The sequence below is a fragment of the Rattus norvegicus genome, chromosome 15 (assembly GCF_021556685.1).
Source record: "Rattus norvegicus strain SHRSP/BbbUtx chromosome 15, alternate assembly SHRSP_T2T, whole genome shotgun sequence".
Taxonomy (NCBI): Eukaryota; Metazoa; Chordata; class Mammalia; order Rodentia; family Muridae; genus Rattus; species Rattus norvegicus.
Window position 1 is genome coordinate 27,258,542 of NC_141548.1, and position 13,343 is coordinate 27,271,884.

Consider the following 13,343-nt stretch of genomic DNA (forward strand, 5'->3'; position numbering starts at 1 on the left):
CAGAAAAATGCTGGGTCCTGTTTATGTATCCAGTCACAATTAGTCTATGTCTTTTTATTGGCGAATTGAGTCCATTGATGTTAAGAGATATTAAGGAAAAGGGATTGTTACTTTCTGTTCTTTTTGTTGGTAGAGGTGGAATTATGTTAGCCCTTCTCTTGGGCTTGTTGCAAGAAGATTGTTTTCTTGCTTTTTCTAGGATGTAGTTTGCCTCCTTGTTTTGGAATTTTCTATCTATTACCCTTTGTTGGGTTGTATTTGTGTGAAGATATAGTGTAAATTTTTTTCATGAAATATATTGGTTTCTCTATCTATGCTAATTGAGTTTTGCTGGTTATAGTATCCTGGGCTGGCATTTCTGTCCTCTTATTGTCTGTATGACATCTGCTCAGAATCTTCTCGCTTTCATAGTCTCTGGTGAGAAGTCTGGTGTAACCATGATAGATCTGCCTTTATATTTTACTTCATATTTTTCCATTACTGCTTTTAATATTCTTTTTTATTTTATGGATTTGGTATTTTAGTTATTATATTACTGAAGGAGTTTCTTTTCTGGTCCAGTCTATTTGGAGTTCTATAGACTTCTTGTGTGTTCATGGGCATCTCTTTCTTTATGTTAGAGAAATTTTCTTCTATAGTTTTGTTGAAGATGTTTACTGGCCCTTTTAGTTGGGAATCTTCACTCTCTTCTATACCTATTAACCTTAAGTTCGGTCTCCTCATTGTGTCCTGGATTTCCTGGATGTTTTTGTGTTAGGAATTTTTGCAGTTTGCATTTTCTTTGACTGTTTTGTCAATGTTTCCTATGGCATCTTCTGCACCTGAGATTCTTTTTTCTATGTCTTGTATTCTCTTGGTGATGCTTGCATGTATGACTCCTGATCTCTTTCTTATGTTTTCTGTCTTCCATGTTGTATCCATTTGTGATTTCTTTATTGTTTCTCTTTTTATTTTAGCTACTGGGTGATCTTTTATTTAAATTCCTTCACCTGTTTGGTTGCATTTTTCTGCAATTCTTTAAGGGTTTTTATGTTTCCTCTTTAAGGTCTTCTGATTGATTTACTGTATTGTCCTGTATTTCTTTAAGGGAGTTATTTATGTCCTTCCTTAAGTCCTTTATCATATCATCATGAGATGTGATTTTAAATCTACATCTAGTTTTTCTGGTATGATGGTCTATCCACAATTTGATGTAGTGGGAGAACTGGGTTGTGATGATGCCAAATAGCTCTGGTTTCTGTTTCTTATGTTCCTCTGCTTGCCTTTTGCCATCTGGTTATCTCTAGTGTTATCTATTCTTGCTGTCTCTGACTGCAGCTTGTCCCTCCTGTGATTCTGGTTGTGTCAGAACTCCTCAAAGTCCAGCTTTCTCTGTGATTGCATGATTCTGGGATCCTGTGATCCTGAGATTCTGGTTATGTCCAATCTCTTGGGAGTTAAGCTTTGCCTGGAATCCTGGGATTGTGTCATCGTATGATCCTGGGCATTTCAGAGAACCTCTGGTCATTGGTGTGTTAGAGCACATGGGAGTCCAGCTTCCTCTGAGGGTTGTGGTACTTAGTGCAAAAACAGTGCCCAAGGTCTTCTGAGGGTACTGGTTCATACTTGAAGGGCTATATTGGGATTTTGAAGATCTACTGTGCTATGATTACTGGGTTCTAAGAGAGACACATCACCCTGGGTGTTATTGGTTATATTTTTTACATTGGTTTCTATTCATCTGGGATTGGGAAGATTTGAGTTCTACATGCTAATCATTGTTTTTATCTTTATTAGGTGACTTTTTTCTGGTTTTTGTTTCTGCTATCACTTTTAACAAAGGGTGCTGGCTGAGTTTTTCCTAACAGTAGGTTTTCTGTGGATCAAGTAGATGTGGCCTTATAGGCATTCTAGATACCAAGTACTCCTGGGTATTGGGAGATGATGCTTAGGAGAAGGGATAGGCTAGTGGCGTGGGGAAGTTCACAGGAGGGATGAAAGTAGAGTGTTTCATCATTATCTGCTTACTGAGTTTTTCTTGTAATGAAGACACAAAACAAATAGAGGTCACCCCAGAAGGTGTGGAATAAAGCTGAGGATAAGACTAAGAGACTTTGGAAGAACAGAAGACTTGACAATCTGGAGTCAGCCCACCTCTGTCTCTGGCAGGAGTAGCCTGTGGGTTAGCAAGGAATGCCTACTAGAGTTGGAGGCAGGGATAAAGAAATGAGTGAAGAAAGTGAGTTTAGAGTGAGAGAAGATATGTAGGATTCATATGGAATGGTTACGAGGAAGAGATGAATGATCCTGTCAGACTTGCCCATAATTCTAAACTGGATTTATATACAATTCCAATAAGTTCTCAGGGCCAAGAATCCCACAAATAGATTTGCACCGCTTTATTTAGGCAGAAACCACTAATCCCTCAGGGTCCATGTAGACTTGTGTTAAATTAACCCATACAGTGAATTTGGAGATCACTTCAGTTTCTAGGATAGGCAGGATTGATAATAATGCCAAAAGCACCTAGAAAGAACAAGGTATTTTACTTGTAAATGTCATGACCAATATTTGTCTACTTTTGTGTACCTAATTCATATTCAATTTTAATGATAATTCTCTGTATGTGTGTAGTGGAACATGATCCATACATGAGTGCAGGTGTGTGTAGAAACCAGAGGTATTTGATGGAGTTTGATATGGAGCTAGAAATTACCCAACCTTTCCAGGGCATACTCTTAACTGCTAAGCCAACTCTCTGGTCTTTTGATTGCTCTTTAAAATTAAATTTTAATCGATTTTTCAATAGTTAAGATATTTACGTTGATGTATATTATCAAAAATTTCCAAATTATAAGTTGTTTAATATCTGATAATTAAGATTTTTATATTTTTTGAGACAAGGTTTCTCTGTCTTCTTGGCTGTTCTGGAACTCATTGTATAGATCCAGGATGGATAGAAAGACACAGAGATCCACCAGTCTTTGCCTAAAACGTGCTGAAATTATAGGCATGTACCGCCATAACCAGTTAATGTCTTAATTTTCATAAAACATGTATGTTGTTCATATATGTTAATGAGGATTGTGTGGTATTTACATATATGTGTATAGCATGCAATGTTCAAATCCAACCATTTTTTTACAACCCACTTTCCATTTTCTTAATCTCTAGTATATTTTTCTGGTTGACTTTGCTTTAACTTCATGCATTTATCAGATTAGAAATATGCAGCTCTTGTTATGCTTCTGGTTTATTTACTTAACATGATGCTTAGTATTTAATTCTATGTGTTTTCTAAAAATGGGGATTTGAAAAAAAAAGAGGTTGCTTGAGACAGATCTTGAGGGTTGCAGTCTTGCTCTGTTACAAGGAAATTTTTCTACTTCTTGGTCAACTAAGGTGTGAGCAAGAAACTTCACACTCTTGACAATTCAGTCACCATATGACCCTTGACCCAGTGAACTGTACCTTTAAGCCATAAGTGTAAATATGTGTTTCACTGGCAAATTGTTTTTGTCCATCAGGAAAAGAGAAAAGCAACTGATATGCGAGTGTCCTAGTTAGGGTTTAAAATGGTGCAATGAAATATCATGCCACAAAAGCAAGTTGGAAAGGAAAGTGCTTATTTGGCTTAAACTTTAATATAATTGTTCCTCGCTGAAGGAAAGACAGGATAAAAGTGCAAACAGAGCAAAAATCTGGAGGCAGGAGCTGATGCAAAGGCCATGGAGGGTACTGCTTACTGGCTTCCTTCCAATGGCTTACACAGCTTGCTTTCTTATAGAATCTAGGACAATCTGTCCAGGGGTGGCATCACCCACAGTAGCTGGGCCCTTTCCTATCAATCACTAAGAAAATGCCTCATAGTTCTGCCTACAACCAATTCTTATGGAGCCATTTTCTTAATTGACGTTCTCTCCTTTCAGGTGATTTTATCTTGTGTCAAGTTGTCATACAATTATCCAACACAATTGACCAGGGCAATTTAACAAGCATTGTTGGCCACAACCGTTCCTTTATTGTTCACCCCTTACATCACATACAAATAACACAATTCAAAACATTTTATAAACTTAAAATTCCCACAGTCCTTACAAATTAAAACACTTTAAATTTAATATCTTTAAAAGCACAAAATTTCTTTTCAAACATAAAATCACTTCAAACACTCAATCTCTCCTATAAAATCAATATTAAGTTAAATACTTCCTTCAACAATAAAAGATCAGGGCATGGTCATCATTAGATCAAGGCAATGTCCCATATGAGGGATTCACTAAAGATCTTCTGAACACCTCCATCCAAAGAACTTGAGTCACTTTTCCATCTCTGCCCTCTGTAACACACACACAGCTTGTCTTTGGAACTCAGACAGGCTTCATTGAAAGGCAGCTGCTGTTTTTATGGTTATCCCATAAGATTGGCATCTTCAAAAATTTAGGATCTTCTGTTACAACCGAGCTTCACTTTCACCAATAGTCCCTCTTGGGTTCTCTCCATGGTATCAAGTCTCAATTTCTCTACATGACCCCTTCAAACCTGGGCCTTCAAGTGTTACTGAGGCTACACCTTTAACAATGGTCTCTCACTGCCATGTTTCAGCTTTTCTCTATGACTCTTTCATAACTTCAAAACCAATACCATGTTGGTGTCTTTTCCAGAATCAAGTTAAGCTGCCAGTATGAGGTACAACTTTGGCTGATTACAGAACTTAATAAGGTAATAAGTCATGTTGCTTCCAGGTAGGAAATAATAATAAACCTGTTGCATTTTTTGTTTATGTATAAGAAGAAAACCCCCTAAAAGTGAAAGAAAGGCTATATCGGATCCTGTTGAAAGGGAATCTCAAAGTGTGGACCATTTTTCTGACTTGAGAACCTTGAAAATTCTTAAATGAAGGAAAGGCCAGGTCCCCCTGAGGAAGGAATTTGCAAAAATACCTAAGAGTTTTACTGTTATTCTTTTCCCCAACCTTCCCACTAGTGACCTACCACTTTTTACAACAGTATACTGAGGGAAGGAAAACAATCAGATATTCTGGGATCAACTGGATACTGGTTCAGAATTGATGATTCAAAAATATTCAAAGTAAAAATATTAAAGTAGGAACTTATGGCAGTCAGAAATTGAACCTTAAACCCAATTTACAGTGTTTCCTGAACCCAGTGTAGTTATTCCCCAGTTCTGGATGGTATATTTTGGATAGATGTATAGAAATATCAGGAGATTCTGAGATTGGTTTCATGAATTGTGTAATGAGGGCTGTTATAGTTACTAAGGCAAAATCGAAGCCATATTTGAGGAATATCAGAAAATAATGCCACCCATCAAAGACTTGGAAGTCTCATGTGTTGAGATTTCCAACACATCTCCCTTTAACTCTCCTATTTGGCAACTAGAGAATACAAATGTGTCATAAAGAGTGACAGTTTACTATTGAAAACTTAGTCAAGTAGTAGTTCTGACTGCAGTTTTGGTGCCAGATATGTGTTCTTATTTGAGCAGATTAACACATACCCTTGTACATAGTATTGAGTTACTGTTATAGCAAATGCATTTGTCTTGGTAATGTCTGTAAGAATAACCAGAAGTAATTTGGTTTCAGTAGATACAAGGTCTTAAGTTCTCATATGTCATATGACAAGCCAGAGATCCAGTGGCAAGTTGACTACATTGGACTTGAAAATAACCGGCATTAAATAACCCATAAGCATATAAAATATTTGGTACGCCTCTAAGATTTTTTTAAATTTAATCATTTAAGGTGGAAAGCTTCACCCTAAACAAGGGGTGGGGAATGTCATGTGGAAAGATCCACATTCCATTGTTCCACATGTTCTGGTGACAACCTATATTGAAAAAAATGGAAAGAAGGGAGCATGTGGCACTTACCCTCGCTCTCACTAAAAAGTTCATTCCTTCACTGGTATTAAAGCTTATTTCTTCTGTATTGTGGTTTGGTGAAGATTAGCTAAAACATCCAGTCTCAGGGAAAAAACAATTATTTGATTCTTGGACTTTCCTTTGGGAGACAGGAATAGTAATTTCATAATCTGTAAACCACTCCGATAAGTCACGTACACACACACACACACACACACACACACACACACACACACACACACAGAGTCACACACACACACACACAACACACACACACACACACACACACACACACACACATACACACACTTCATCAGTTCTGTTCCTTTAGAGAATACAGACTAAGGAGGTACATAATATAAATTTTAATTGTGCCTGACAACTTTTTTTAAAAATGTATTAAAATTATGAGTAATGAGGATTTTTCTCTGGAATCATGCTTAATTTTACTCAGGAACTTTTTTTCATGTAATTACCTTGCATTTAAGACAAAGGTCACCTCTATAACTTAAATATTTATAACACAAACAAAGGTGATTTGCATGATTCTAGAATCCCCTGGAGAGTCTTCATTCTGACTCAATATGTGGCTGTTTCACAGAGATCCTTAATTTTTCCCAGGATTTACATGACTGTTTCTCAGTTTCCTCAAGGCTGATTTCACATCTTCATTTCTCAGAGAATATATGATAGGATTCAGTAAAGGTGTGCAAATGGTATAGAAGACAGAAAGGAACTTATCCACAGACAATCTGCTGAAAGGCCATATGTAGAAATAAATACAGGGCCCAAAGAAAAGAATCACCACAGTGATATGAGCCGTTAGTGTAGAAAGTGCTTTTGATGACCCACTAGAGGACTGGCGTTGGACAGTGACCAAAATGATGATATAGGAAATAACTAAAGCCAGGAAACAGCTCAGTGATATCAGGCCACTGTTAGCCAAGGTCAAAATTTCCATTCTGTATGTATCCATGCAGGCAAGCTTTATCACCAAGGGAAGATCACAAAAGAAGCTATCTACCTCATTGGGACCACAGAACGGCAGATTCACTGTAAATGCCAAATGGCTCACCGAATGAAGAATACCTACTGACCAAGAAATTGACACAAAAATTATACATACCCTCCGATTCATAATTAGATTGTAGTGCAGTGGCTTACATATTGCTACAAACCTGTCATACCCCATAGCTACAAGCAACATCATTTCGCTCCCAACAAAGCTATGAAGAAGAAATATTTGGGTCATGCAACCCTCAAAGGAAATAGTTTTGAGTTCAACAAAAAAGTCCACAAGCATCTTAGGAGTGGCAAAGTTAGACTGGCAGATGTCAATGAATGAAAGGTGACCGAGCAAAAAGTACATAGGAGAGTTCAAGTGTGAGTCAGCGAAAATGATGACAATAATCATGACATTACCCAACACTGATGTCACATAGATGACAGAGAAGATAGTAAAAAGCAGAAGCTGAAGTCCCCAAGATTTAGAAAGTCCCAGAAGCACAAACTCAGATACTGTGGATTCATTACTGTGAGCCATGTATCCAATGTAAAGTCACCTAAATGAAAATCAAGAAAATATTACCATCACTTGCCTACCATTATACCTTATTCATAAAGAAAAGGGTGGTGAGATTTCAAATGTAACTAACTAATTTCAATATAAATATATGGAAAGGGGAATTTAAGATGAGAAATAAGTATGATGAAATGTCAATAATACAATAAAAATGCAATTTATTCATTTTATCTTAAGGTTTTGTCGTGCTTTTAGCATTTTGGTTAATATACACATAAGTCATGCAGAAGACTTCATGAAATTTGCTGACATTAATTAAAAACAAAATAAATATTTTAGTTTGTGATAAAGAACACAGTAATTTGAAAGCAGGAAACGAAAAGTTTATTAACTTCTCTCATTTTCTGAAATCAAGAAAATATTTTCATCACAAAAATTAGAAATACTAACCTAAACCCCATTTCAGTGTGCAAAGTAAAAGGCATATATTTGGTAATAAGGAAAGACAAAGAGCTGAGAGATGGGATGGTGAGGGGTCGAAGAGGAGTAGGAAGCAGAATAAAACCCTGTGATAGGCTTAATGTTAAGGTTTTAGCATCACTTTTTGCTAGACTCAACCAGGGCAAAGTGGCAAGCCTTGAAACCATATATTTTGTTGAAATCAAACAAAAGAAAAAATAAATTCAAAAGTTTGCATTTATATACATTTGTAAAAATACACACATGGGTGCGTTTGTGTGTGTGTGTGTGTGTGTGTGTGTGTGTGTGTGTGTGTGTGTGTTGTTTGACAATTACCAAATGAAAAGATGCTGTCAGCCTGAAATGGTTGGGGACATGGCGACGCAGGGTTTAACAAGAGTAGCTGTGAGTAGCAGGAAAGGGGAAAGTAATGTAATCCTATTTAATCAAAAACATACTTTTAAAAAGACTCATTTATATTTAAAAATGTATTTGCTTCATATCTACTAATCAATAGTGTTTTAAGTCTTCATATTTAAGAAGATAACAAACAACTGGAAAATACTGTTCACTGTCTCCTATAATTTCAAATTTCAAGTTGAAATTCAATGCTATAACTCATTTTCTTCCTAATAACTAAAATAACTTCCCACTAGTGAAGATTAAAAAATTTGCCACTTTCAAGATATGTGATTGAACACAGAATTGAATGTCCCTCAAATTACTTCCATTTCTACAACTTCTAAACACAAAGGAGTGGGTTGGGGATTTAGCTCAGTGGTAGAGCGCTTGCCTAGCAAGCTCAAGGCCCTGGGTTCAGTCCCCAGCTCCGAAAACAAGAAAAGGAAAAAAAAAGATTTACTAAACACAAAGGAGTTATACTATGGCACCATGTAGAATGTATGTCCCTATACCCAGAATAGCTCTAAACATTTAGTTAATGAATCTTTCATTGCTACTGTGCCTCGGGAAGAGGAATTTTCAGATTTCTAAATATCTCATAGAACTCTTCTTTGTGAAATAGCAAGCCAGCTGCAAAAATCTTTATTATTTCATCAATGCATCAGTCAAATTCTGAAACAGTGCCCATGCCCAACTGTTTTTGTCCTCATTTTAACTCATAATGTCTGTCTCATACTCACTACAAACCTACAAGCAAAACTTACTATTCCGTTGATAGTAACCCCATTCTTCATTACAGCAAACTCTGATGGTCAATAAACATTTGTTCATTTAATACCTAAATAGAAAGCATTAAGAAAAAGTTGCACAGGAACAGATAATGATTGTAACACAGTTCCCTGTGCTTATCAGATTCTGAGCCAAGTCCTCTAAGATTATCCAAAAAGTAATCCAAACAGAGAAGTGGAGAAACAATTTTCCTGCACTGGATGGAAATCCCAACCAAACTGAAGCAACATCCTCCAGGGGTTAACCTTTGCATTAAAACATTTACCAATTGTGTTTGTAAGCAATATGCTCAAAAATCCAAGTTTTGCACTTACAGTTTTAAAAACTTCCTTTAATTTTCTTTGCTTTCATCAAATTTAGCATTCTAAGGTTTGTAGGTAATTATCTTCTATGAGTCTTCATGTTGAAAACGTCCAAATATTCATTTAATTTAGTTTTTCTTGTCTTGCCATCAACCTCGCAACTGAAACAGCCTAAGGCGGTGCCATATAAAGCTTTAAAAGTTCATCCCAAGAAGCTGATTTTATAGAGGAAGAAATCTGCCTCTAGAGACATGTGGTAAGCCTTAAGCAAGAGTGACTTTTGTTTGCTGAAATAACTTTTATGGGAATAAAAACCCTGGGATTATTTTTTCTGGTTGTTGGAATTAGATAATTGACACATATAAAATCCAGAAATTGCTTAATACTAAAAATTCAGTTGTAGAAACGATACTTTTAGCCTCTAATTTGTGATCAATAAGAGATCGTATTGCTTTAAGGTAGTGACTGTGTATAGAGAGGAGGTATCTACAAGCAGTCAAATTTATTGCCTAGTTCTATCATCTGGATTAGACATTCATAATCATTTTCACTTAAAAAATGGCTCTTCAAGCATTTGAGGTTTCTCCTTTTTTCTCCATATATCAATAGTCTTTTTAGTGCATTTAATATAAGATTTTCATATTTCCAATACTCTGATGTATATTTCCTTTGTTTATTTTTTAAGCAACAAAATTGAAAATAAGATCTTCTGTTACTGGGTCTATGTAATATTTACATTTGTTTATTTCATGAGTACACACACACACACACACACACACACACACACATATATATATATATATATATATCCTCTAGAAAAATATTAAAAATAAGAATGGACCTACAACATGACATGTATACTTAGGCAAATATAAATTTGGCTGTGTTTCAAGCTGTCTTGTTTCTAAAGAATCAGTTTATTTTATCAACATGTTTAATAATAAATTATTCTAAATTTGTATGCAGTTTCATTTTATTGAAATGCTTAATTCTGCTTTAAAAACAATAATGTTTGAAAAGTCTCCAAACCTCATCAACTTGAAAACAGTGATAAAAATTTGTATTGGAAAAATGCAAATTAAGATTAGAAAAATGCAGTAATCTAAACTGTTACAAGAACCAATGTTTGAAATGATCATTGAGCCAAATAATACTGTAGAATATTCAGGGGGTAATGATACAATTGCATTTGAATTTTTATAAAGAGAAACAGGCACACTTAGAAGAAGAGTTTAATATACTTACAGAATTGATGCAAAATATAAACTGTATAATGGCAGAAACACTGGTAAGTTTGGGACTTATAATTTTAGAATTCTATTCCCTATTCTTGAATATTTGACATTGAATGCAAACTACAAAATAGAAATAATGTACTTTTAAAATAAAATATCTATTAAGCTTAACTATTAATGGAATATAGATAATATTCACATACACATAAATGATAAAATATGAAATATCTGAAAAAGTCACTCATATAAATTCATAAAAACAGAAAAAATTAAATTTCTATCAATGCTAAAAAATATCACTAAAAGTCATAGAAAGTTGAGTTTCAGTAAGTGCTTAAACATTTTTAAGCTAAACAATGCAGATGTAAATATAGGGCATCTTCTCTAGGAAAATAGTAGAATTATATTTGGTATTATTATATTTGATTCAGTCAAATTGTGATACCTAATCTTGGTTGTCAACTACAACTGGAATGAGTTACACACATGCAGTTGAACACACCTGTGAGGGATTTTCTTAAAGGATTATTTGGGGCAAGGAGACTGATCCTAAATATCTGGGCAACCCTTATGGTAGCAGTGCATACATATCACACACACACACACACGCACACACACACACACACTCACAGCAGCACCACCACCACTACTACCAGGGAAGAAGAAAGCTTTGCTTTTGCTTTGCTTGCTTTCATTGTTTATTTTTTTTCTTTATTAACTTGGGTATTTCTTATTTACATTTCGATTGTTATTCCCTTTCTGGGTTCCAGGCCAACATCCACCTAGCCCCTCCCCCTCCCCTTCTATATGGATGTTCCCCTCCCAATCCTCCCCCCATTACTGCCCTCAAGGCAACAATCACGTTCACTGGGGGTTCAGTCTTGGCACGATCAAGGGCTTCCCCTTCCACTGGTGCTCTTACTAGGCTATTCATTGCTACCTGTGCAGTTGGAGTCCAGGGTCAGTCCATGTATAGTCTGTGTAGTGGCTTAGTCCCTGGAAGCTCTGGTTGGTTGGCATTGTTGTTCAAATAGGATCTCAAGCCCCTTCAAGCTCTTCCAGTCCATTCTCTGATTCCTTCAACGGGGGTCCCGTTCTCAGTTCAGTGGTTTGCTCCTGGCATTCGCCCGTGTATGTATTTGCTATATTCAGGCTGTGTCTCTCAGGAGAGATCTACATCCGGTACCTATTGGCCTGCACTTCTTTGCTTCATCCATTTTATCTAATTGGGTGGCTGTATATGTATGGGCCACATGTGGGGAAGGCTCTGAATGGGTGTTCCTTCTGCCTCTGTTTTAAACTTTGCCTCCCTATTCCCTGCTAAGGGTATTCTTTTTCCCCTTTTAAAGAAGGAGTGAAGCATTCACATTTTGGCCTTCCCTCTTGAGTTTCATGTGTTCTATGCATCTAGGTAATTAAAGCATTTGGGCTAATAGCCACTTATCAATGAGTGCATACAATGTGTGTTTTTCTGTGATTGGGTTATCTCACTCGGGATGATATTTTCCAGTTTCATCCATTTCCCTATGAATTTGATAAAGTCATTGTTTTTGATAGCTGAGTAATATTCCATTGTGTAGATGTACCACATTTTCTGTATCCATTCCTCTGTTGAAGGGCATCTGGGTTCTTTCCAGCTTCTGGCTATAATAAATAAGGCTGCTATGAACAGAGTGGAGCATGTGTCTTGGTTGTATGTTGGAGCATCTTCTGGGTATATGGCCAAGAGAGGTATAGCTGGGTCCTCAGGTAGTGCAATGTCCAATTTTCTGAGGAACCTCCAGGCTGATTTCCAGAATGGTTGTACCAGTCTGCAATCCCACCAACAATGGAGGAGTGTTCCTCTTTCTCCACATTCTCGCCAGCATTTGCTGTCACCTGAGTTTTTGATCTTAGCCATTCTCACTGGTGTGAGGTGAAATCTCAGGGTTGTTTTGATTTGCCTTTCCCTTATGACTAAAGATGTTGAACATTTCTTTAGGTGTTTCTCAGCCATTGGGCATTCCTCAGCTGTGAATTCATTGTTTAGCTCTGAACTCCATTTTTTTATATGTTTATTTGTCTCCCTGTGGTCTAATTTTTTGAGTTCTTTGTATATTTTGGATATAAGGCCTCTATCTGTTGTAGGATTGGTAAAGATCTTTTCCCAATCTGTTGGTTGCTGTTTTGTCCTAACCACAGTGTCTTTGCCTTACAGAAGCTTTGCAGTTTTATGAGATCCCATTTGTCGATTCTTGATCTTAGAGCATAAGCCATTGGTGTTTTGTTCAGCACATTTTCTCCAGTGCCCATGTATTCGAGATGCTGCCCCACTTTTTCTTCTATTAGTTTGAGTGTATCTGCTTTGATGTGGAGGTCCTTGATCCACTTGGACTTAAGGTTTGTACAGGGTGATAAGCATGGATCGATCTGCATTCTTCTACATGTAGACCTCCAGTTGAACCAGCACCAAATGCTGAAATTGCTATCTTTTTTCCATTGGATGGTTTTGGTTCCTTTGTCAAAAATCAAGTGCCCATAGGTGTGTGGGTTCATTTCTGGGTCTTTAATTCTATTCCGTTGGTCTATCTGTCTGTCTCTGTACTAATACCATGCAGTTTTTATCACTATTGCTCTGTAATACTGCTTGAGTTCAGGGATAGTGATTCCCCCTGAAGTCCTTTTATTGTTGAGGATAGTTTTAGCTATGCTGGGTTTTTTTTGTTATTTCAGATGAATTTGCAAATTGTTCTGTCTAAATCTCTGAAGAATTGGATTGGTATTTTGATG

At 36.4% G+C, this 13,343-nt stretch overlaps 1 protein-coding gene across 1 annotated transcript; it reads right to left on the bottom strand.

Moving 5' to 3' along the window:
• Positions 1–6,472: 6,472 nt before the first annotated feature.
• On the bottom strand, positions 6,473–7,408 carry Or4k1l1 (olfactory receptor family 4 subfamily K member 1 like 1). Its single transcript, NM_001447145.1, has one exon. It carries the CDS (start codon positions 7,406–7,408, stop codon positions 6,473–6,475), a length of 936 nt encoding a protein of 311 aa, NP_001434074.1.
• Positions 7,409–13,343: the final 5,935 nt, after the last annotated feature.